General features: G+C 39.6%; 1 protein-coding gene across 3 annotated transcripts in view; it reads left to right on the top strand.

Annotated features, from left to right (window-relative positions):
* dock5 (dedicator of cytokinesis 5) overlaps positions 1–23,024 on the top strand; it is a 31,105-nt gene extending 8,081 nt beyond the window's left edge. Inside the window, exons 9-51 of one of the 3 annotated variants that reach the window (XM_061277994.1) lie at positions 16–97; positions 559–688; positions 3,757–3,829; positions 4,752–4,894; positions 5,043–5,168; positions 5,293–5,417; positions 7,334–7,432; positions 7,644–7,716; positions 7,830–7,933; positions 8,132–8,312; positions 8,543–8,640; positions 8,764–8,853; positions 8,965–9,065; positions 9,184–9,318; positions 9,400–9,511; positions 9,714–9,784; positions 9,955–10,061; positions 10,193–10,329; positions 11,262–11,357; positions 11,677–11,775; positions 12,046–12,216; positions 12,298–12,398; positions 13,570–13,628; positions 13,870–14,024; positions 14,177–14,262; positions 14,493–14,649; positions 14,747–14,787; positions 14,853–14,943; positions 15,030–15,149; positions 15,459–15,548; positions 16,144–16,248; positions 16,764–16,905; positions 17,918–17,999; positions 18,082–18,166; positions 18,292–18,378; positions 18,469–18,645; positions 19,840–19,923; positions 19,996–20,133; positions 20,340–20,512; positions 20,702–20,825; positions 20,973–21,132; positions 21,343–21,461; positions 21,568–23,024. In XM_061277994.1, the coding sequence (XP_061133978.1) occupies positions 16–97; positions 559–688; positions 3,757–3,829; positions 4,752–4,894; positions 5,043–5,168; positions 5,293–5,417; positions 7,334–7,432; positions 7,644–7,716; positions 7,830–7,933; positions 8,132–8,312; positions 8,543–8,640; positions 8,764–8,853; positions 8,965–9,065; positions 9,184–9,318; positions 9,400–9,511; positions 9,714–9,784; positions 9,955–10,061; positions 10,193–10,329; positions 11,262–11,357; positions 11,677–11,775; positions 12,046–12,216; positions 12,298–12,398; positions 13,570–13,628; positions 13,870–14,024; positions 14,177–14,262; positions 14,493–14,649; positions 14,747–14,787; positions 14,853–14,943; positions 15,030–15,149; positions 15,459–15,548; positions 16,144–16,248; positions 16,764–16,905; positions 17,918–17,999; positions 18,082–18,166; positions 18,292–18,378; positions 18,469–18,645; positions 19,840–19,923; positions 19,996–20,133; positions 20,340–20,512; positions 20,702–20,825; positions 20,973–21,132; positions 21,343–21,461; positions 21,568–21,669 (4,831 nt within the window). In that variant the 3' untranslated portion in view covers positions 21,670–23,024. Of the gene's footprint in view, positions 1–15; positions 98–558; positions 689–3,756; positions 3,830–4,751; positions 4,895–5,042; positions 5,169–5,292; positions 5,418–7,333; positions 7,433–7,643; positions 7,717–7,829; positions 7,934–8,131; positions 8,313–8,542; positions 8,641–8,763; positions 8,854–8,964; positions 9,066–9,183; positions 9,319–9,399; positions 9,512–9,713; positions 9,785–9,954; positions 10,062–10,192; positions 10,330–11,261; positions 11,358–11,676; positions 11,776–12,045; positions 12,217–12,297; positions 12,399–13,569; positions 13,629–13,869; positions 14,025–14,176; positions 14,263–14,492; positions 14,650–14,729; positions 14,788–14,852; positions 14,944–15,029; positions 15,150–15,458; positions 15,549–16,143; positions 16,249–16,763; positions 16,906–17,917; positions 18,000–18,081; positions 18,167–18,291; positions 18,379–18,468; positions 18,646–19,839; positions 19,924–19,995; positions 20,134–20,339; positions 20,513–20,680; positions 20,826–20,972; positions 21,133–21,342; positions 21,462–21,567 lie in introns of those variants that run through there. The other 2 variants (XM_061277993.1, XR_009714393.1) reach the window with 2 other exon arrangements.
* The last annotated feature ends 638 nt before the right edge of the window (positions 23,025–23,662 follow it).

Genomic DNA, 23,662 nt, shown 5'->3' with positions numbered 1-23,662 from the left:
TGTGTTTTCATACAGTGAGAACTTCCTGGTGCGGTGGGGCAGTAAGGGGTTGCCTAAAGAAATTGAAAAACTCAACAACTTACCAGCACTCTTCACGGTAAACAAATCCCATCCTGGTATTACTATTACTGTAGTTTCAAACCAAAATAATGCAAAACCTACTGAAAACTGACACGAAGGAGAATTTGCTACAGAATAGCTGCTTGTTTCCTAAAAATTGAGCTGTCTGAGTTCTCATTCCTTGTACATCTTTCATCTTTAAAATCATGACTTTAAGATATTTGCATACGTGTTTCAGCTACTATTGGGAATGCTGTTTAAGCACAATGTTGAATTTTTATTGAAGTATTTTATACCCTGACATCGCAAGAAGAGATTTATTTCCAGCTTCTCAAAGGAAATCATGACTATCTTGACTTACAAAGTCATCCAAAACAACACACGCCGATGGAAGGGTTCACCATTTAATATTACTTATCTGCACATAAGCTTCGCTGACATACTGTTTTCCACGAAATATACCCCGAAATCTGTATTATTTGACTTTTTGACATCCAGGAGCTTAGCAGAAGTGACCTGATGAGACAGCGTCTCTACCTAGTGTGTCAGATCATCAGAGTTGGAAGCATGGAACTCAAAGAGGGGAAGAAACAAACAGGTGGACTGAGGAGACCATTTGGTGTGGCTGGTGAGGCTCATTTACATACAGTCTAATATTACTCTATCTATCCAATTCACAAACCATTCAACAATAAAAATGGCATTTCTTTGTCTAGCAGTTTCTTTGGAATTGTACTAATGTGGAAAGTTAGGGAACCATGTGCTGAATTTAAATGGCAACACCTGTTTTATGACCTAGAAAATACAGAATGAAGGACGTCAGGAAATGAGTTGAGCAACCCTGTTTTTGCATTTGGCCTGACAGTTAGTGGTAAAATGCATTCTTCACAGCAATTGGGATGAAACTACGGACATAAAACGTGTCTAACTCGGTAGACACATTATATATTTCTGCCAGGAAAATAAAACACTTATAAGTTATGAACTTTTATGAACCATCAGAATTTTGTTAAAAGGAGATTAGGAAAACTCTGTCTGGTGGAATATTTTGTCTGGATGCTTTTCCAAATTTGAGGAGAAAAACATAAATATGCATATTGAAGGAAAACAGGTGGAGCTGTGCATGAAGAAAAACTTCACAGAGAGGCCAAAAACTACTTTTAGCTCAAAGCGGCTTCCTTCTTATTAGTTCTGGTTTTGGTTCATTGATCAGTCCATTTGTTTATTGCTTGTTGACAATGTGTAATATTATCTCCTGCGTTTTTACAACTAACCAGACTTTAAAAGACTGCGCAGAAAACTCTAAAATAAAGTAAGCATTAGCAATCACACTCAGTAGCAGTTACTATACTTTTGGGAGAAAAAAAAAAAAACACATTTGGAAACCGCTGGATTATTCAAAACATTCTGTCTGATGGTTCCCATTGTCAGCAAGTCCAATTTTCCTTTCATTGATCCGATTTAAAAAAAAAAAAAAAAATGCATGTAAGGAGACGAGGTTACTCACCAACGGACAAGTTGTTAGAAAAAGGAGATTGTTTGTGTAGTCAACCATCAAGCTGCAGCCAGCATGTATGCTGTCACTCGCAAGATTGTTGATTTATTCCTGCACCCTGGCTTCCTATTATATAAAACTTCAATCATACTCCTCTCTCATCTATTAACTCCACACAGCATGTATACTCTGAAACAAAAGGCAATGAAACTTGCCACTGAGAGCGAAAAATACAGTTTGGTTCTTCTTTCCCTCCTCTGGGGAATTGAATCACAACTTGATAAACCACGAGTCCATCAACAGCACACTGGTGAAAAAGCAGGTGACCAACATAAGAACTGTAACAGGTTGGTCTTACGATTTGTAGAAAGCAGTTCAGGAGTGTTTTCATGTCACCGATTGTCTTTTTAAACACATATTTTAATGAATTTTATTTCAAAATATTTTTTTCTCAAGTGCTCCATAAATAAAATCTAGTTGAGTCATACACTGTTTGATGTAAAGGCAAAATGTATGTTAAGAGTGAACTATATGGCTTAAGATGTGTAAAACAGGAAGGCTTTGAGAGAAGATCTTAATTTAAGAAGTCTGGTCTGTTGCCACTCTACTTTGATCATATTACCACATACTACACAAGAATGTTAAACCCCGAGTGTACGGAATTCCACTAAGTATTTAAGCTGTTGATGTTTATAAACTATGGAAGGTATGGAATTGTTGGAAACATCTACAGACCACAGAATGTTGTTTTGCGCAGTATAGAACATTCCATTTTATGTGGTTACACTCGAAAACAGTATCTCAAATGCCGTACATTTTATGTAATTTCCACACAGCTCAACACAGACTACCAAGGCATCGGTGGTGAGCAACTGCAAGAAAGTCAATTATGGTCAAGGCTTTGGCCAGCATTTGATGGCGTTTTAGTAGCGCTGCACTGTATTTCTTTCTTTATCTTTGCTTTAGAATACGCACACCGAAAAATACAGAAACAAATTAAGTCCTATAATGTGTATTCTTTTGAGCAGTTCACATCAGCCACATTGATCTTTGGTTTTGCGGCATCCAACTCTAGTTGTGTGAGATGATCAAAATCATCAGATCATTCCTGCTCTGGCGTCTATAGTCCTAATGGCACTACTGGAAGAAATAATAAAGTGCACTAATCAAAGAAAATTCTCAATGGGGTTTTTCATTGATCTAAAACCATCTTTTGACACAATTACCCACTCACTTGGTTACAAAGTTATCAGTAATAGGAAACAGTTTGTCCAAATAGGTCCCCATAATTCAAAATGCTCTTATAATACCTCTACTGTAACGCAATAGTCTCCGAACAATCCTTTTTACAAACTTTCCAAGTTTGCCAAGAAACTACCCCAAATCTGCCGTACATGATTTGTGATGCGAACTGTCTCAGTATAAACGAGCAGACAGATCAGCGTTGTGCTTCTTGGGCTGTTATCCATCATTGGCTTTGTGCGTAACTCATTGTGACAGTTATGCTTTTTTTTTCTCAGTAAATTAGACATCAGAATGGTTGGCTGTAAACGGCCCAAAAAGCCCACATAAAACCTGATGTATCCTCCACGGCGGCAAAGAAAGTTGTTGTGTGTGTGCAGCCGGAAGTTTCAATTAAACACACGCATTTTGTCCTGTCACAGTTCTCATAGCTGCCGCCTAGATTTTTGATTATTGTTGTTATTGTATGATTAGGTATGCTATGTATAATATTATTAGAGCATCTTGTACATTAAAAAAAGACACCTAACCGGATGCCTGTATGCTATGTATAATATTATTAGAGCATCTTGTACATTAAAAAAAGACACCAAACTTTATGCCTAATCTCTGTAGACTCTAGCTTGTCATGTTACGCCTACACAAACACACTACTACTTCCAGTCACAATTCTAACAGTGGCTGTCTTGCAATCATTAACATGATAAAAAAAAAGTTTCCCTTGGATCATTGTTTGTGTCAAAAAATAAAAAATTAAGAAGAAAAAGAAAAACATCTGAATAACATTTTTTGATGGGGGAAAATAATGAGATTTTCGCCAACACTATTTTGAATGCCGCTAACAACCATGTGTGGCAGTCTTTCCATATTTTGTTGTTTTGTTGTGTTCTACACAAGAAATTATTTGCATCCCGCAAAGGCTACTGGGGGACGTCTTTAATGCTTTGGTTTCATTGCAGTGATGGATGTAACAGATATCGCTCATGGCAAAACAGATGATGAGGACAAACAGCATTTCATCCCTTTTCAGCAGTGAGTCTTTTGATGTTGCTTTTTCTGTACCTTTGACTTTATTAAAATGTCATATGTTGATGGAAATGTTCTGGAAAAGCTTTTGCCTTGCTCTGGTCACAATGTTTGATCAAACAAAGGCTAAATACAAAGAAGGAAAACGTCTCAACTTTTCACTGAGAGGTCTGAAATCCGTCCGTCCGTCCATCCATCCATCAATCCGTTTTCTAAATATTTTTTCAAACTACCTGGACTGCACTTATTTTCCACGACACCTAATCTCATACGTATACTGTGTGTGTGTTTGTGTGTGTGCATGCGTATTATAATGTATACATGTATACTGTAAAATCTTGTGTATAATGCCAGCAGGCGCCATATTAATACAACATTAGTGTAGGTAGAGTTCTTTTTAGCCTATTTAAGTATCGATTGAACTTGATTTCAGGACACTCAACAGTTCCATTAGCCTTTTGTTTTTCTTTTTGTTAATTCATTTCACTAAGTGTTTTGTGTGCAATAATGAGGACATTTGCTCCTCAATGTCATTGGTTCATGCAACACAGAATGACACAGTCTTGTACGTGGCAGAGCTCTAATGCTCCAAATTTCAGCTTTATTGCTGACGACAATAAAATCAAATATGAACACTGTTAACCTTGGATGATTGTTTTTGATTGCCCTTCTAAAGCCCGGCCCATAATTGACGCAATGCATATTTGGAGTGACCTAACTCACTGCAATGAGGTAGTATTGTATTGTGATAGTTATGCTGTTTTTTTCCTGTCAGCGAATAGAAAGCTATTTTGAAGCAAACCTTTACCACTGGATGCCTTATCCAGCATTGCCTTTGCTAAACTTTGCTCTCCATTTGTTTGTCAGCTATCAGATTTGTGGTTGTGTTACTCCTTTTTTCTTATTTCCACTTTCTGCACTTTCTCAGGATAGCAATGGAGACCTACATCCGTCAGAGGCAGCTCATCATATCTCCCCTCATCCCATCTCGAGTCATAGGAGAGAATGAGCCACTCACTGCTGTTTTTAACAAAGTCATTGCCACGAGGGAGGTCAACCACAAAGGCCAGGGTAAAATGAAGTGCTCACATAGGTTCTATCCCCTGTGATTTTAGAGTTTGTGCTAAATTCACATTTTGTAAAATAAATCATGTGTGAATGTCCACAGTATATGTTTTGCTGTCTGCCTCATTGATTTTCTTTTCATGTTTGCTGGCAGGCTTGTTTGTGACCCTCAAACTGCTCCCAGGGGATCTTGCACAGGTCAGGAAGGACTATCCACATTTTTTGGACCGTAGCACAGCGATCGTCAGAAAAATGGGCTTCCCAGAAATCATCCTCCCAGGTGACTTGTCTTTGTTTGTTCTACATACTGTAAGGCCATGTTCATTCCAATTGCCTACAGAGCAGCAAGTAGGGTACATAAATTGTTGGCACATTTACCTGATCAACTATTCTCCTTCCTCCAGGTAACGTGAGGAATGATATTTATGTAACCTTGCTGCAAGGAGAATTTGACCGTGGTAAAAAGAAGACGCCCAAGAATGTGGAGGTCATACTGAGCGTGCATGATGATGAAGGCAATGCCATGGAGGTAATATTGGCCAGGGAAAAATGTGCACTTTTTACTAATATGATTTACAATATTTAATACGATATTTATTGGTAATTGTGATTAACCACGTACGATGACATATTCCACAGACTGTCTTTTGACCAATTAATTTGTATTCCTTTTAATTTGTTTTTATTTCGTTTGTGCCCCTAAATATATACGTATGTTGGCACTGCAAAAGTTGTTTCAATTCAAATGGTTTTAGGAAACCGATTGCAAAAGTTCACATAAGCGAACAGAACTGTTTGATTAGCTTACAGGTAACTCATAATGTTTAACGAACACAAGTGAAATCAACTTGGAATTAAAATGTTGCATTCAGCCCAATATGTTTGAAATGAATCAACACAACTCTTCTGAATGAAGTATCTTTCTTTTTCACTCACGTTACCACGTAAGTTACACAAACTCAGTTGTATTTTATTAATCAAATCATTACCGTAATTTTCGGACTATAAATTGAGGGTTTTTTTTCATAGTTTGGGTGGGGGGGGGTGGGGGGCTGGGGGGCGACTTATATACATATATATGTTTTTTTTTCACTTTTTTGGGCATTTTATGGCTGGTGCGACTTATACTCCGGTGCAACTTCACGCTACATTTTAAATTTGGAGCAACTCAATCTGTTTGAGGAAATGGCTTGCAAAAATGTCTTTGGGTTTGAATAACTCGAACAATTTAAGCGTAAAGAAATATCGGATCACCAAGAGACTCAGATGTTTATTGTTTCAGTAACAGAAGTGATTTGAATTTAATTCAGTTAAATGAACTCAAACCAACTTGTCTGTATTAAGTACTTGTCTCCTTTACTCAAATGTTACCACTGGAGTCATAGCTACTTAGAACTACTTATTTCATCTAAGAAAAAAAAAAAGTATTTCCTTCATGCTTTTATGTTACATTGATATAACACACAAATACATCTTCAACCCTTTATTAAGTGGAATGCCGCACACTCACAAGTGAGACATTGCAGAAACAATGCAAACATCTGCACATGTTCGGACATAAGGATTAAAAAAACACCAAAATAAATCAAATATTGCAGGCATACTAAATAAACAAACAACCAAACACAAGCTCACTTTCAAGGCCTCCACTTTGGGGTTGTGCTGCTTTCTCCCAGAAACTCAAGTGGGGTTCATAGATTAGTGTGAACAGAACACAAACAAACAGGCAAGCCTGTGCAAGAGTTATGGCACATTACAACCTGACACTCAAGGATGATTGAAACTTAGTGAGTTATAAATGGAATTCTTGCAGGCACCTCTCTTTCACTGAGCACTTCCACCCGAGCCACTGATTCCTCCTGGGTTGCATCCTCCTCCTGAAGAGAGAATGTGTGTGTCATTCTTAAAATAACCAAGTCCATAAAATAATGGGTAATAATGGAAGAGAAACACCACTGCCACATTATACATTTGCATTATAAAAACAGGCAAGTTGGTAATTTTAAGACATACAAAGTTCTACTTTCATGTACTACATTATGACCAATAATTATGTCCTTTTTAACATAATTGCTCGAAAGGCAGCAAGTCTCGGGTTAAGAATTTAAAATATTTTTTTCAACATCTGAAATGCAAAAAAAATATTGCCTATCTTAAACAGCGTAATGTGCGTGAACCTCTTTTTAAGTGCAGTATTTCAAACATTGGAGTCATTCTTATTAACGTCCAAAAATACAGTTTGGAGGTTATTAAAGTAAAGTTTTTTTTTTTTTTTTAAGTATTTTAAATACATCGGATTGATTCATGTGGAATATATAAAGATGCCATTGTTTATTTAAACACATTGGGTTTATTAGTTATATGTACCTCTATCATCAGTGCAAGTGACACTAGTTTGTATGTACATGCAAAGCCTAAATGTTAATTCCAATTTTCATTTTATAGAAGGCCATATTTCCTGGGGCTGGTTATGATGGTATTACAGAGTACAAGTCTGTCATATACTACCAAGTGAAGCAACCCTGTTGGAATGAAACAGTGAAGGTAGGTAAGCTTATGTCATGGTCCCACATGCAGGATTGAACATGACATCCCGTGGTTTAAATTAATTTGCGAAAAGGATTTAGTACAGCCCATTGCAATGAAATAATTTTAAAGGAGAGATGCCGAGCCAGAATGCGGTGATAATATAACTGCAAATACAATCATGTATTTTGCAAATGTAATCCCTCTGCTTTTGTCTGCTCTCTACAAGGTAACAATTCCCATTGAGGACGTGTGCCGCTGTCACTTGAGGGTGATGTTTCGACATAGATCCTCCCAGGACTGTGAGTCACTACTACTTGTTGTGTGACTGAGTTGTATGACCATCACCCACGCGTAATCCCTCCACCATGGTAAATACCGTAGAGCTCATCTTCTGCTCCTCTGTATCCTTCAGCTAGGGACAAATCAGAAAAACCCTTTGGAATGGCATTTGTCCGCCTAATGCGAGGAGATGGAACGACACTCAGGGACGGAAAACATGAACCCATCGTCTATAAGGTGGTCTTTAAAATTTGTACTTTCATCTAAAAGAAAAAGGACATCGATACACCTGCATAAATAAATTGCATAGTCGGTGCACAACTGACAGTTTGTTGATTGATTGATTACGGAATGCTCCATGATAAATTCTATGCAATTAAATATCCATTGATTTGTTTGCCTCAAGACTCATTCCTTATTTTATGAATTTGGTAGGTTGATGTGAAAAGGGCAGATGATGCAAAGGTTTATCTGACCTTGCCAGGGACCTGGGCTGAAGTGGAGGAGAAGGAGAAACAAACAGGGAAGCAGTTCCACCATTCAGGAACGATCCCTGTCACTAAGGACAGCTTTCAGATTTCCACACTTACTTGCTCCACGAAACTCACTCAGAATGGTATTTCTGTCTGTCTATGAATCCAAAGATTTGTTTTTCACAAGTCATTTTGAAGGTGAAACTAGTCTTACATCGGAACGCTCCGCAACACACCATGCCGCATTGAATGAATTTATTTGAGATGTTGTGACTTCTATTCTGTGGACAGATTGAGATTTATTGATGGTTTGATGTGATTCACATTGGAAAAGTTCAACAGCTGAACCTGATGTGTTTTTACAAATCTTTAGTTGATCTACTCGGCCTGTTGAACTGGCGGTCTAACCCAGATGATCTTGACCAGATACTGCAGAGGCTAATGGAGGTGGAAGGCGGAGAGATTGTTAAAGTGGGTGCTCTGCGCTACTTATGTCACATTCACTATTTAATTCTAGCCATTTTAAGATTATTTTTAACGAGATTTTTACAATGTGTGTTGGGATTTTTTTATTTTTATGTTTTATACTTACAGTTTCTCCAGGATACTCTTGATGCTCTGTTCAACATCATGATGGAGACTTCAGAAAAGGACACCTATGACACACTGGTGTTCAACGCCTTGGTTAGTATTTGAGCTGCAGTAGACATCTTTTACCTTTTGGCAAGGCTACACTTCATCATGATACATTTGCATTTTCTTCAGCCTTTTATGAGGTCTCTCTTTTTTTTCCAGGTTTTTATTATCACGCTGATTGGTGACATCAAATTCCAGCACTTTAACCCAGTCCTTGAAACCTACATTAACAAGCACTTCAGTGCCACTTTGGCTTATATGTGAGTCCCTACTGCCTTGAATTGCTTCCAAAATGACGCCCTTGATTTGTGTGCTTCTCCACCTACCTTATAGTGTAATTTTCAAAAGACCTTAAGTCAACCTTATTTGCATTTTCAGGAAGCTTACCAAGGTGCTCAACCACTATGTGGGTCATGTGGAGGAGCCTGTCCTTACTGAGAATCTCTATGCGGCACTCAAGGCTCTCAAGTATTTGTTCAGGTTTATTGTCCAGTCTCGGATCCTCTACCTAAGGTATCTGAGAGGCACTCATACTCTCACTCCTACTTTGAATTTGGAAGATTACCTTGTAATATGATCGATCCCCCTTTGTAGGTTCTATGGAAACAGTGAAGACGGGGATGCTTTCTTCAATTCAATTCGCTCTCTGTTCCTGTCTTTTAACACTCTCATGGACAGACCGCTTGACGAGGGAGTGAAAATAAAGGTTTGAGCTGTATTTGTTTTTTACCACTGCCAAAAGCTATAGGTTCCAAACTGCAAAATTATAGCCAATCAAAATGCACGGACGCTTTAGCAAATCAATAATCCGCAAAATAGTTATATACACTAACTCCTGAAATTGTCAGTAAAATAATGCAATGCTAAATGTATTCAACTTGTTGACACCTTGCACTCTGTATTTCCAGGGAGCAATATTGAAATATCTCCCCAGCATCATTAATGACATCCAGTCTGTGTTTGATCCTGTGGAGTTAAGGTAATGCTCTAGGGGGGCTGCACATCTTGTAATAATGCTTTTTGCATTGTGAATTATTTCTTCGATTTTTCTCAGAATCCTGTTGCTGCAAGGTTAACAAAACAATACGTGAACTGTATTTTTCTGTGCCAATTACGACACAGACAGTGAAGTGCACTCTCCTTTTACAGCATTCTGCTCTCAAAGTTTATTGAGAGCATTCCCGACTCTCAGCTTGTGCGTCAAAAGCTGGGCTGTATGTGCAAAATGGTGGAGAGTGACCTTTTCATGCAGCCAGGTAGCCACATAATGACATTTTGCACAAGATGCATTGAAAACACAAATGATTGCCTTTGGCTCAGAATACTTTGTCACAGGCCCCACCGTGACTCGAAATGGAGCCTGTTATACTCTGCTTTGTTTCCACAGATTGTCGAGATGTGCTTCTGCCACTTGTCAATGACCAGCTGAGTGGACAGCTGGATGATCACTCCAGTAAACCCGACTATGAGGCTTGTGTGCAACTGCTTAGCACTGTGTTGGACATCGTGGATCGCAAGGATGTGGTAAATAGTCACACTAACAGATCAAAATGACTGGCACCTCAGGATACAATAACAAAAGCATCTTGTCAAAACAAGATTACAGGCATACATGGGCAGGATTTAAAGATATGCAGATAAAAGAGATGAAAGAAAAGCTTAAATAGTCAAATGCTTCACATTTTGTGCTATACCGTCAAACACATACTAAGTGGTTGTGAATGCAGAGAGAGAAGCATTTACGCTCGTGTGTTTGAAAATGTGTTTCCTTTTGAAGGAGCACGAACACAATTACCAAATGTATTCACTTTTGTTGTTGCTATTCTTTGACTCCTTCCTAGACTCTCACCTTTAGGGAAGGGATGATCCCTTGCTGGGTGAGATGGGCGGTGGCTAAAGACTGAAGGTCCCAGTCTTTGGCCACAGTCCAGCCTACGTATTAAAACTTGAGACGTGGAACGACAGGGAGCGAGTTTGAATTTGTTGGCCTCTGGCTTAGTACCTGTGCAATGGGGTTCAGCCTGGTGGAAAAAAGGATAGCCTTGTCTCCCTTTATAGGTTTTGACTTTAGTTTGTACAGTCAAGCCCGAAATTATTCATACCCCAGGCCAGGGGTATGAATAATTTCGGGCTCGCTCGTATTTGTATTAAACAGCAGCTCAGAGTAACCGCCCTTGGAGGGTGTTCTGAAGAGCGCTCTTGCTGCAGAGTTGCCGTTCAGATCTGGACTGGTGTGAGTGGGAGGAATACCTGATAGCCAACCTGAACTCAAGCGCTGCTTTGTCATTGGACTTTATTGCTCATCACGAACATAACGTACTACATGTTCAAGCCAGGGTGTCCATTGCCGCGCTTTGTACCAAGACCGGATTTCATTGATTGACTGATTTATTATGGATACCAGAGTATTGAGTAATACTACAGTACTTTATACTAAGCAAATTACATTTGTGCAGGGTCCAACCAGGGGACACGTTCAGATGATAATGGAGCGCCTACTTCGCAGGGTCAATCGCACGGTCATAGGCATGGACAGATCATCCCCCCTCATTGTAAGTTTGATGTTGCTGCTGGAATATATCCTTGAGAAGTGCAGACATTAGTAAAACTAAATGCTTTCTCCTAAAGGGGAAAGATAAACTATACAGCACGGGTCTTCAATCCTGGTCCTTGGGGTGTTTGAATCAGGTGTGTTGCAGCAGGGAGACATAACAAACATGCAGGACCCTGAGGCCCGGGATTAAAGACCCCTCCTAAACACTTGTTAACATTTGCTTGAATAGAACAAAGTTCAAAGTTCAGAATTATTTTTTATGTCAGGGGAATTTCTGTGAATGAATGTAATGTTACAAATCACCTTGTCTGTTACAGGGCCACTATTTATCTTGCATGACGGCTATCTTGAAGCAGATGGATGACGTGCATTATGCCCACTATATTGGCACCTTTAAGACGAGACAGGATATCATTGTAAGTGTCTTGGTGTTGCCTTTGTTAGTTGCAGTACACCTCACAGCTACCCATCAATAATGGACATTAAACCACCCAGGCCACTTTCAACTACTAGAGAGAATATTGATTGTAAACATATCATGCACTTGATGGGAATGACATAATGAGGTCAGTGGGCCCACCAGTGGTCGGAACATGATGGGTGCCCGACATACATACAGCAACGCTGTCTTTTTGAGCTAACTGAGTTTCACCTGGCGCTTACAGTGAAGCTTCTCTTATCATCAGGACTTCCTCATGGAGACATTCATCATGTTCAAGGACCTCATGGGAAAGGTATTCCCTGCTGACTGGATGATTATGAACCTGGTGCAGATGCAAGTTTTCCTAAGGGCCATAAACCAGTATTCCGATGTCCTCAACACATATTTCTTAGACCAAGCACATTTTGAACTACAGGTATGTTTTGTTCATCATACAGAAACTTACAATGTATAACTTTGTGTGGTATAATATTTTAAACCTTTGTATCCCGCACAGCTGTGGAATAGCTACTTTCATTTGACCGTAGCATTCCTCACCCATAAGACACTGCAACTTGAGTCCTTCTCTCAAGAGAAGCGCAACAAGATATTAAACAAGTGAGATTTTTGCATTCATGCAGTTTACGATTGTGTCTCATTGCAAATATACACTCACCTAGTAACATTGTCACGGTGCGCCAATTTCATTGTTTTTGCTGAAAATAATTTGTTGTTTTTGTTTGAATTGTTTACTCCGGCAAGTGCACAACACATTTGTTACAGTTCCATTTCACATCTGACATGACTTGCTGAAAAGGGAAGCGGGTGGAAGCAATTTGCTTAACTAGTCCCGTCCCAACTTCAACCAGAGTTTCAGTGGCTGACACACAATCTACATTGCTATAGTTTTATCCATGGTGATAATATTAAACATGACACCATGGTTTGACAGCAAACATGAGAGGAGTGATAAACCATGTCGCTTCTGCTCACAGGGACAAAATCGTTGGTACTGTGAGCTAATAAATAAATACAAATCGCTAGTGGTACTGAAATAACTCGAAACTGAGGAGACTGGATATGACAAAATGTATATTAGAAGTTACAGACAACACTGGAGAAATTCTACTTTGTAGGTACACGAGTTAAACTTGCTAGTAAATATTACATCTGACTCACTTCAGTCTCTTTTAAGTCTATCTGATTCAGCCTATTTGCACACATAAAAAGGAGGTATATATTTACAAATGGAGCTTCTTGGTTATGTATTAGATATACATCAAATAGCCTTGAATGAAATAAGAGCTGGTTCAGCTATTCTTTCATTGTTCTTTTGATGTCAGAATTTTGATTTCACTCAAAAGTATATGAAAAATAAATGATGTTCCAATACCTTTGGAGTATAAGAATCTTTAAACCGTTTTTAAACTGGAAGTACGAACAGCGTGACTCAACCCACTTCACAACAAGCGACACTTTGGGAGAAAAGTTCCACTACCCGTGGGTTGGCGTCTACTTCAAACACTGTTTAAGAAGTGCGAATGAGGAATGTTTTTCTTTAATCTTGACATATTTATGTCTGTCAGTGGTTTGAACTTTGACGGGTCGATCAATGCGTGATTGACAATGACAACCACTGATAGAGCAACTCCACTTTAATTTTGTTTTCGTAGATCTGCTCTATGTATCGAAATGCATGGCCCATTTCAAAAGATGTCTATCGGAAAACGAGTTCAATTCTACCTTTAATGAGGAAAACAAGTGCTAAACTGATTTGCATTTGCTACAGATATGGTGACATGAGGAAGACGGTTGGCTTTAGGATCAGAGATATGTGGTACAATCTTGGTGAGTATTTATGACCGTCTAATATTTTATCATATATTTGTGTGAAATTATTTATTTGGAGCCTGCCTGTAATGCAGGCAGAGTAATAAGACAATGTTTTTATTGTTCGGTTTCATTGTACTTTTTTTGTTTACAGCATTATTAAATTTCCCTATGTTTGTTATGAGATGAAGATGCAGCTTATTGCCTTCTCAAATCATACTTGTATTCTTCCGAGGGCTAATCTTTTGTTATCCTTCAGGTCCCCATAAAATGAAGTTCATCCCATCCATGGTCGGACCTATTTTGGAGGTCACTCTGGTGCCTGAGCCAGAGCTGAGGAAGGCTACAATTCCCATCTTTTTCGATATGATGCAGTGTGAGCACAATTTCAGCCCCGGGCGCACATTTGAAATGGTACACTCTCCAATCTTATGCACTGTGTGTTTCTTTAAATACCATCCACATTTGTGTTACATCATTTGTTGTCCATTTGACTCTGTGCTTTTAAATGCCTGTATATCCACCATCCTCTTTTCACCAAGCGTGTGTGTGTGTTTTCACTCCAGTTCGAAAATGAGCTGATTACAAGACTGGATCAAGAAGTTGAAGGAGGTCGAGGGGATGAGCAGTACAAAGTCTTGCTGGAGAAAACGTAATTTTGGTCACTTATCTCAATTTTGCTCTTTAACTGAATTGGTCTGAAACTCTACACAAGTGGCTTTCAGATATTCTTTGAAGGTGCAATCTCCAAGAATTACCCCACCCTCAAAAACCTTTTATTGTAATTATTGTATTATTTTAGTTTTTGTATATTGTATTACATTGCAATTATTGTAAGTCCTGCATTAATGACAACAATGTGCTAAATCTGTGGACCAACAGGTTACTGGAGCACTGCAGACGCCATAGATATCTGGCACAGTCAGGTGAGGAGCTGGCGCTTCTGCTGAGCAGCCTGCTGGAGAATCTCCTGGCATACCGCACCATCACGCACGATGAAAGTCCCGAGCATCGCATGAGCTGCACTGTCAATGTGCTGGTACGGCCCACTCGTGTGTTCACAAAAAAATCCTCACTGGTTTGTGCTTGCACGTAAGCAGTTATTTGACATGACGTTAGTGTGCTTTCTGGTTCAGAATTTCTACAAGGAAAAAAAGAGGGAAGACATTTATATTCGGTAAGTCGGGCATGACATCTGACGCTTTGATTAAATGCTGCCTTTTAACATGTTCTTATAATTAGGTACTTGTACAAGCTACGGGATTTACATCTGGACTGTGAAAATTACACGGAGGCCTCCTACACTCTGCTGCTACATGCTGAATTACTTGAGGTGTCATTTACAAATCTCACTTTTAACATTTCAAAGTATTGTCATGCTTACATACTTATACATCTTAACTATTGATTTGGTACCAGTGGTCTGACAAAACCTGTGCACCTCATCTGATTCCTCGAGATGGGAAGCATGTGTGGACGCAACAGGAGTTGAAAGAAAGACTTTTCCAGGAGATCATATGTTATTTGGACAAAGGCAAGGTGAGTATTGCTAGTACTCCCACTGTGCTATGGTCGCCCTTTAATTTTAGTCTTAGTGTAATTTCTTGAAGTTTCACTATTTCATTTATTGGCTTTGGTTTCTTCGTTGTGTCATTATTCAATCAGATTCTGCATCGTTTATTTCCCTTGAGTTTAATTTTGGTGCGGTTGAACCCAAATCGCAACATCTGTCAGAAATATCACAGTTAAATCTTTTTCTGAAATTGTCCAGCCTAGTTACACACTGTTGTTTCTCAATAGTTAGTTTTTGAAGCCATTTGCTAAGTGACTGTGTATACATGTTCCCAGATGTGGGAGAAGGCTATTGAACTTGGCAAGGAGCTGGCAAAGATGCACGAGAGCCACATGTTTGACTTCATGGAGCTCAGCCAGCTGCTGGTAAGAACATGTACATCACACTTCCGCCCTGAACTCAAGTGCTATCTCCGCTACAGAAAACAAATCCATAAATAGCAAATGTATTTGTAGACGTGAGTGCATGTTTTTTTCCCCTTACCACTGTAAATGTTTGTGATGAGTGAGTAATGTGCCAAAGGGTGAAGGTAATTAGTTTTAAAAAAAAATGGAAGGAGTTGAAGTATGCATGTGTCATTGCAAGCACCCACACCATTTTAATTCAAATGTATTTTGAAGAATCCAGTTATAAATTGATCAGTATTAGCACTTCAGTGCAATTTTTGTAATTTATTTTTCGCGTGACGTGTCCAAAGCAAAGCATCTTTGTAGTCACTTAGCATTTTGAGCACTGTGGCGCCACTAGTTACTCTGCATGTGTGTCAACTATTTATTATTACAAGTAGTTATAAGTACTTATTATACTTTTATTTTGAACAATCCAGTTAGTAGTAAGTTCTATAATGAAGGAAAAAAAATGTTTTCAATTATGTTGAGCAACAAGCCTTAATGTTAATGTAGAAATGTAAAATGTGGTCAACACAAACAGACATGTCAACACATTTATTATGTCTTGCAGAAAAAACAAGCAGAATTCTATGAAAAGATCATGCATGCTATGCGACCACAGCCAGAATACTTTGCTGTTGGCTATTATGGCCTTGGATTTCCTTCTTTCCTCAGGGTAAGTAAGAAATGAGTGCTTAATTTAGTAAACAAACATGTACGTATTCACAAACTGGCTCTATGAAACACTTTTTGTTTAAAAGCTCTGCAATATTGCTCTTATGTCATCAATGTTTTGATGCTTCAAGAACCATGTTACATTGACTTCTATCTTTTCTTCAGTTTGTTTCTTTTTCCCCTCCATAGCATCCTGTACTTTTGCGCTATGCTTGCTGGCTCCGTTTTGCTCCTCTTATTTATTGTGTTATCTGTTTATTTATTATTTATTCATCACTCTTACTATTTATTGTTTGAATTTTTGCTTTCTTGTTTTATATTGTGTCGCTTACTTGTATGTCTATCGTGTAATATGTCTCGTCACCGTGGGATAGAGAAAACGTAATTTCGGTCTCTTTGTGTGTTGTGACGTGTGGAGAGATTGACAATAAAGCTGACTTTGACTTTGATAAATTGCAAACTTGAGTTATTTTTTAATGGCCTCTGTTTCCTAATAGTACATATATTTTGTTCCAGAACAAAATGTTCATCTACAGAGGCAAAGAGTATGAGTGGCTGGAAGACTTCAGTTTAAAATTGCTTTCTCAGTTCCCAAATGCCGTTCGCATGACCAGCACAGCGCCTCCCGGAGACAACATCAGCAACTCTCCTGGACAGTGTATCCTTGAATTTGAGAAAGTTGTTGAGGTCACTTGTTCAATTGTTCAAAATTTTTGTCCACAACAATTCATTGGGAGCTCTTCTTACTGAAACCAGGACCTGGTTGAAGTACATTGCTGTGAATCCTTAGGAAAACACTTTTGGGGGGAAAATATTTTTTCCAATATAGACCCAATTCTGTGTGCATTCTTCCATCCACTCAGATCTGTCATATGTGCACTAGCACTTAGGGTGAGGGAACTCTAAAGTGTGGCTATTTCCTTTCAAATCTGGTGCTAGCAGACTTTTTTTCTATCTCTGCAAAGAGCTTTTCCACTTCAGATAAGCTACTGGCACCTTGGAGTTGTTTTGAAACCTATTTAAACTACTCTCACCAACCCACTATTATAACAACTACCGTCATTGTAATGGTGTGTTAATTATTCCATTTTTTTCTATTTGCTTCTATGTCTGTTGTCAAACTCTGCCAATGTTTTAAGTGACTCGCCCGGTTTGCAGCACAAGGAGGTTTGGGCACCGCTGATCTATGTTAAGGCAGACACGCAATCCATGGACCTCAGTCATGACCACAATCATTAAGTTTCTTTAATGGATTTATTTCATACAAAAAAAAATACAGTTTTAGACTGTAGTTTGTATGCACCAGACGGTCTACAACACATTTCCTATATCTGGTATTTTCATCTTTTAAGTGTATGTAGTGGGTGTGTCAGAAGTCTGGACAAGACTATGCGCATGGATGAAAAGTGTGTTAGCCCAGACTCTTGGGAAGACTTGGCACGAACAAAAAATTATAGCGCTATGTCATTATAGGATTTAATCTATGAAGGTGGGCTCACTCGATAGGTAATCTTATTATGGATATATAATTTATTTTCAGTCAAAATGTAGACAACAAACCATCTTGTGATTAAGACAGCCATTCTTTAAATGAAGAAACAATGCTGATTCATCACAATTTGACTGTCCTTCCATAGTACTACTTGTTTTTATCCTTAGCCAACTTTCAGACATCCAGTGTTTTACTGTCAAGCCTGTGCTCATTGTACCACAGCAGTTCAAAGACAAAGGTGTTCCAGAGCAGATACTCAAGTGATTAAGTGCTCCTTTTACCATTTAGTAATTTTTTTAGGTCTTGCCACCAACTCAAATCACCAACTCTCTCTTCTTGTAGTTACTACCGAACAAATGAAGTGGAAAAATTCCAGTACTCTAGGCCCTTTAGAAAAGGTGAAAAGGATCCAGACAATGAGTTTGCAGTGAGTGACTTTTATTGTCCTTGACTAATTGAAGCTCACATACGAAAAGTCCATAATTTCTCTGAAATGTATAAACAGCACTGTTTGCACATATAGTAAGTCTCTATTTCTATGCTGCCCTATAGACCATGTGGATTGAGAGAACCACTTATATTACTGCCTATCGCTTCCCTGGGATTCTGAAATGGTTTGAAGTCAAATCTGTCTCTGTGGTAAGAAGCAGCCCCATATTGTTTTCAAGTTCTTATTGCCATCATTCCTTGTAACTCAGCCACTTTCCAAAACATTCCCATGATGCGCAGGAGGAGAACAGTCCTTTGGAGAATGCCATAGAGACCATGGAGATGGCCAACGAAAAGCTGAGTAACTTGGTGCAGCAGCAAGCCTGTGATCGCTCACTGTCCATCAACCCACTGTCCATGATGCTCAGCGGCATTGTTGATCCTGCCGTCATGGGTGGCTTCTCCAACTATGAGAAGGTTTGCACCTCTCTTCTTCCAGGATGCTTTGTGATTTCAGATGCTTGTAGGATTGAGATTTGTTCATGTGCACAAGTGCAAAAAAATAATTGAGTTGGAAATATATTTGCTGCTAGTATAAAGGGCCAAAGAAATTTGTCAATATCATTTTTAATATGCGAAATGGTGGAGTTTGCTTAAAAATAGGTTCATTAAATTGAGTTCAAAGTACACCTTCAGAACAATCCAGCAGAATATGAATTGCTTATTATTTGGTGCAAATAAACTGTTTAGTGTTTGGGATTAGTAGGGAAAGTTTTTTATCATCATTCCAATATTTGTTGTGACTGAGCCAGATTATATGACTCGATTTATGACTTGCTCGAACCAAGTAATGATTTGACTTGCTTGAAATTTGGAGGCTACTTGGTTTGCTTGAATTATTCTGCCCTGCAGCAACTCGGGCCTTGCTTGAGACTTGAAGGCTACGACTTTAGACTTGGTTGTGGCTTGCTCATATGTGACCTATTCCCACTTATGGAAAATATACTTCAAGTGTATTTTTAATTCCTAATCACAATTACTCCCCTCCGGACGGCGTTACAGAGCTCGGTACGCCAAAACCAGCAGACATAGAGACAGCTTCTTCCCCCAGGCTGTTGCTCTGATGAACTCACACCACTCTCAGAGTCATAACTGTGCAATAACATCCTGCTCTCCACACCTTTTTTGAATTTGTCTACACTGTTTGTACTATGTGTCCTCTCTGCATCCATTGCAGCCTGGTCATCCTGGAAGAGGGACCTTCCCATCTGTGGTCTCTTCTCAAGGTTTCTCATTTCCCCTAGCTGGAGTTTTGAGTTTTTCCTTGCCCTTTTGGGAGTTTAAGATCAGGGGATGTTTGAGGATATTTGCCATTTTTCCACATGTCCTGAGTGTTGTTAGTCACCTAAATGTTGAACAGACGGTGTGATTTACCGAAGTCAAATTCCTTGTTTGGCACGCTCAAACATGGCGAATAAAAACTCTTGAATCTTGAATAAAAAAAGAAAAAAAGTGTCATGAGTTCTTGGTAGATTCGAGCGAGCCTGCTTTACAAGGGAACTCCTGTTGCTTATTTGTCACGATGTTGAAACGTCTTGAATCCAGTGTAGCTTGCGGCAGCATTTGACGTGTGCATGTATATGATTCTTTCAACTTGTTCATCCTCTTTAGGCCTTTTTTAATGACACCTACATCCACGAACACCCAGAAGACCATGAGCGTATTGAGGTCCTAAAACACCTCATTGCCCTGCAGGTAACTGCCTGCACCGGCTTTGTCACTGACACAGGTGTTATTGTTGCGTAACACTAACTCTTGCCCCTCCAGATCCCCGTCTTGGCAGATGGCATTCGCATCCATGGGGAGAAGACGACAGAGCAGTTGAAACCCTTACACAATCGCCTGGTTACTTGCTTCCAAGACCTTCGGGAGAAGGTGGAGAAGCATTATGGCGTCATAACCTTGGTGCGTGCCCCGCTTCAAACTCAATATTGAAAGATGCCAACTTGACCCTTTGGCCCTATCACACTGTTCCCATTCAAAGCACGGCGAACATTGTTTTAGTCCAGGCTAATGCATTTTAGCCAGTGCTTGGCGGCTCTGATTTTTTTTTCCCGCCCCTCGCCTGCCAACATTCCCTCATGATGCTTAATCCTATTTGTGTGTCTCAGCCCTGCTCTCTCGCAGAGAGAAAGAAGAGTCGCGTGGGCTCAGTGGTGATGCCCTACATCCTGTCCTCCACGCTGCGTCGCATGTCCACTGTGTCAACCCTCTCCAATGCCTCCTCAGCCCTCTCCAGCGGCTCTGCATCCTCCGATGGACCCTCAGCCATTTCCTCCCAAGAGTCAGTCCCCGCACTCCCTCGTTGGGCCCCCTTTTGTCTCCCTTAGTCAGCGTCTGTGTTTGTTCTCACTGATCACGGGGGCAAGCCGTGGCTAATTTTTCATTGTGTTATCGCCACAGTTTTTAATCCTGCTGCATGTCTTTGTCTTCCCCTATTATTCACAACCAGTTCGTTGTTATCCCGCCCCAGCGATCGCCGGACCTCAATGTTGTCCCGCTCAGAGGAGGACAACAGGATCGCGAGAAAGAACAGGAAAGAGTGGAGTGTGAGCAAGTCTCAGGTCCTGCTGGAGAGACAGTCGGATGCAGATGAGGTAAGATGAGTGTTCAGAGATGTTCTTTTTTCATTTTCTGACCCAGTGCCATATTCATATTATTGTGTTATCCAATTGTGAATTGGGAGTTGCTCAAGTTCCCCGTTCAATGAAAATTCTCATCTTTCTTTTACACCTGAATCTCAGAGTCCAGCGGAGAAGCAGCAGAGGCCCAAGAGTTTACAGCTGGGCGACAAACGACTGCCGCTCTCCTTGTTCCAGGGTGTTTCGTCCCAGCTCAGCCTGTCCAACCCTCTCAGTCCTCTACCTGCCTCTCCTCACATGCCTCACACACCACGCAGCTCAAGTATGGAACACAAGCCACCGCTCTGACACACACACACACGCACACACACCACACTCACTGCCTGTCATTTCATTTTCTGTCAGTCATGACAAATATAGCCATCTTTTGTAAGCGCATTCTGCTCTAAAACCCAAATTAGGCCTCACACATATGCAAGCTCACAGATGCATGCCGTCTGGATAGAGATCATTTTTCTCTCTTATGTGGTAGGTTTTTCATCGCTGCTCAGTGACAATGATGCCAACACCATTGACACCCCAGGGACCCCGCCACCAATGCCTCCAAAGAAACACCCGCATGAGATTGACATCGCTGCTTTCTCTTCAGAGGTGCATCTGTTCAAAGCAAATGCCAACCCGCCCACTAATGCATATTTAATGGCATATAAACGCTGAGATATTCCGAAATATAACACCACTGTCTTCTTCCTTGCAGTTCATTCCTCCGCTGCCAATGAAAATTGATAGCAAACCTCCACCGCCGCCTCCCAAAACCCGGAAGTCCATGTTTCCTTCATATGAGCACAGCCCCCAATAGGGCCACACAAACCCTAAAGCTTCTTCTTTTATGTCACGCTGTGATAAAATACAATTTCATTTATGAGACGGTGGGACGCCACAGTTAACAACAGATGCAGGATCATCTAAGTCATGTATTTACAACACATTTGGGTGTTTGAGATGTTGCTTATGCAAAATCGTTATTCATGCCAAGATGCCAGTTTTTGAGGCCATTTCCCACAACCCTCAACGAAAGATGTGGAATATTCTTTTAGGTAACACTGCATTTGATTAAATGGTTGGATTTTATGTTTTTATTTCCTCAATCACAGAAAAACTGCTGCTTGAACTAATTCCATATTTTAACAGGTAAAGTTGCATTACATAATGTTAATCATGAGCAGGGAATACAATGTAACTGTTGTAGTTAGTGCGTCCAATCGCGGTATGGGTGTTGGAGCTAAAGCCTTTATATTAGAGACACTGGATGGCATTATTGAATGTGATGCACATGTGTTGTTTGTTTATGATGTGGATACTGTAACTGTTTGCCTTCGCAGCAGCATCACATTGGTGCTTTTTACTCAAAGGAATAGTTTGAAATTTCTTAATTAAAAAGGTTCTTCCAGGAAAACATCAATACATTGTACGGTATGTTTTGTGGAGCAAGAACTCAATTTATCCTGGTCCACTAAGCGTAGCTCAGCATTTGACTGAAAGCAGGGACAATTCCCAATGCCATGTGAATATTCAATCCGGTTTCTCATTTCATTCAACAATGTTGATGGTGGATGGATCAATCATATCCAGATACCCTTGTGCCAGTCCTGCAGTTTTAGCATATTATACTAATATGCGTGTGTTCATCTCTTTACGCATCAGTTTTGCAAAGCCAGCTGTCTCGACGCTGCACATATGCCATACGTTAAATATCAAACTATTCCTTTGGAAAATTTTAAAACACTGTATGGTACAATCATGGATGCCTTTTGAAGTTAAGATTCGTGTTCATGTCTCCATGAATTTCCTGTTTATTCCAGAAATTAAGTTATTGTTGTCCATTAAATTTCAATATCTCTATTGTATTGCACATCCCGTGTGTACAGAAATGCTTTTTTTTTTCTTTTTGTGCATATTATTCAGTAACATTAATTTCAACATGCTGTAAATGTCGTTACTAAACGCGTGCTTATAGATAGCCCAAAGTATGGCATGGAAACCACGAAGGTTGTCAGTATTTAAATTGAAATGTTAGGTTTTTCAGGAGTTTCAATTTAAAGGCATTTACAATTTTTCTACTGCACACACAAATGAATAACAATTGAACAAATATTTCATGTCATGTTTTTATAAACGTTTGTTGAATGCATAAAATTAAGAACTTTCTGCAAACCTTTACAGAGTTTTTTTTTTTTTACATTTCTGTTCAAGGTTACAGCATTTAAAATGCTTCTGCACTGAGGCTGATGTCTTTCAAATACAATTAGCGTAGGTGATGGAAAATGCTGCCAGTTAAGCTAACACTAATCTACTAGCAGCTCCTGGGGAGGATGTCTGCAGGGGGGAGTTTGTGGGTTGTTTGTTGGGTTTGATGAGTTTTTTTTCTTCACAAAATCTGTATTGCTAATGGCCTATTCCTTCATGTTAGAGTGCCACAGGATATCACTCTTTGCTCCATTTCCCGTGAGAAACAGCTATCTGGGGCGATTTCACCCATGTAGGGGAGAGATGTTTGCTGTAACCCGACGCGCCTGAAGCGTTGCCATGGAGTCTACCGCCTCTTTACCATTGCCTTCGTAGTTTTAGGCTGTTCGCAATCTTAGGATATCAGTCTGAGCTCAAGGGCGGAAAGGATCATTTGGTTGAGTGGCTGGATTGAAGGTCACCATTTGTGGAAATGTGACTGTGAAAGAGGCAGCGTTTTTTCTTAGAATGACTTGGGTGGTAAATGTGCAACTTTTTGTATTTTTTTTGCTATTTCAATCATGAACAAATCATTACGTTACATTTTGAATGTATTAAATATATAC

Source organism: Syngnathus typhle, linkage group LG5 (genome assembly GCF_033458585.1).
Source record: "Syngnathus typhle isolate RoL2023-S1 ecotype Sweden linkage group LG5, RoL_Styp_1.0, whole genome shotgun sequence".
In the NCBI taxonomy this organism is placed as follows: Eukaryota; Metazoa; Chordata; class Actinopteri; order Syngnathiformes; family Syngnathidae; genus Syngnathus; species Syngnathus typhle.
The sequence above is the reverse complement of the archived record's forward strand: the minus strand, read 5'-3'. Positions and strand labels throughout refer to the sequence as shown.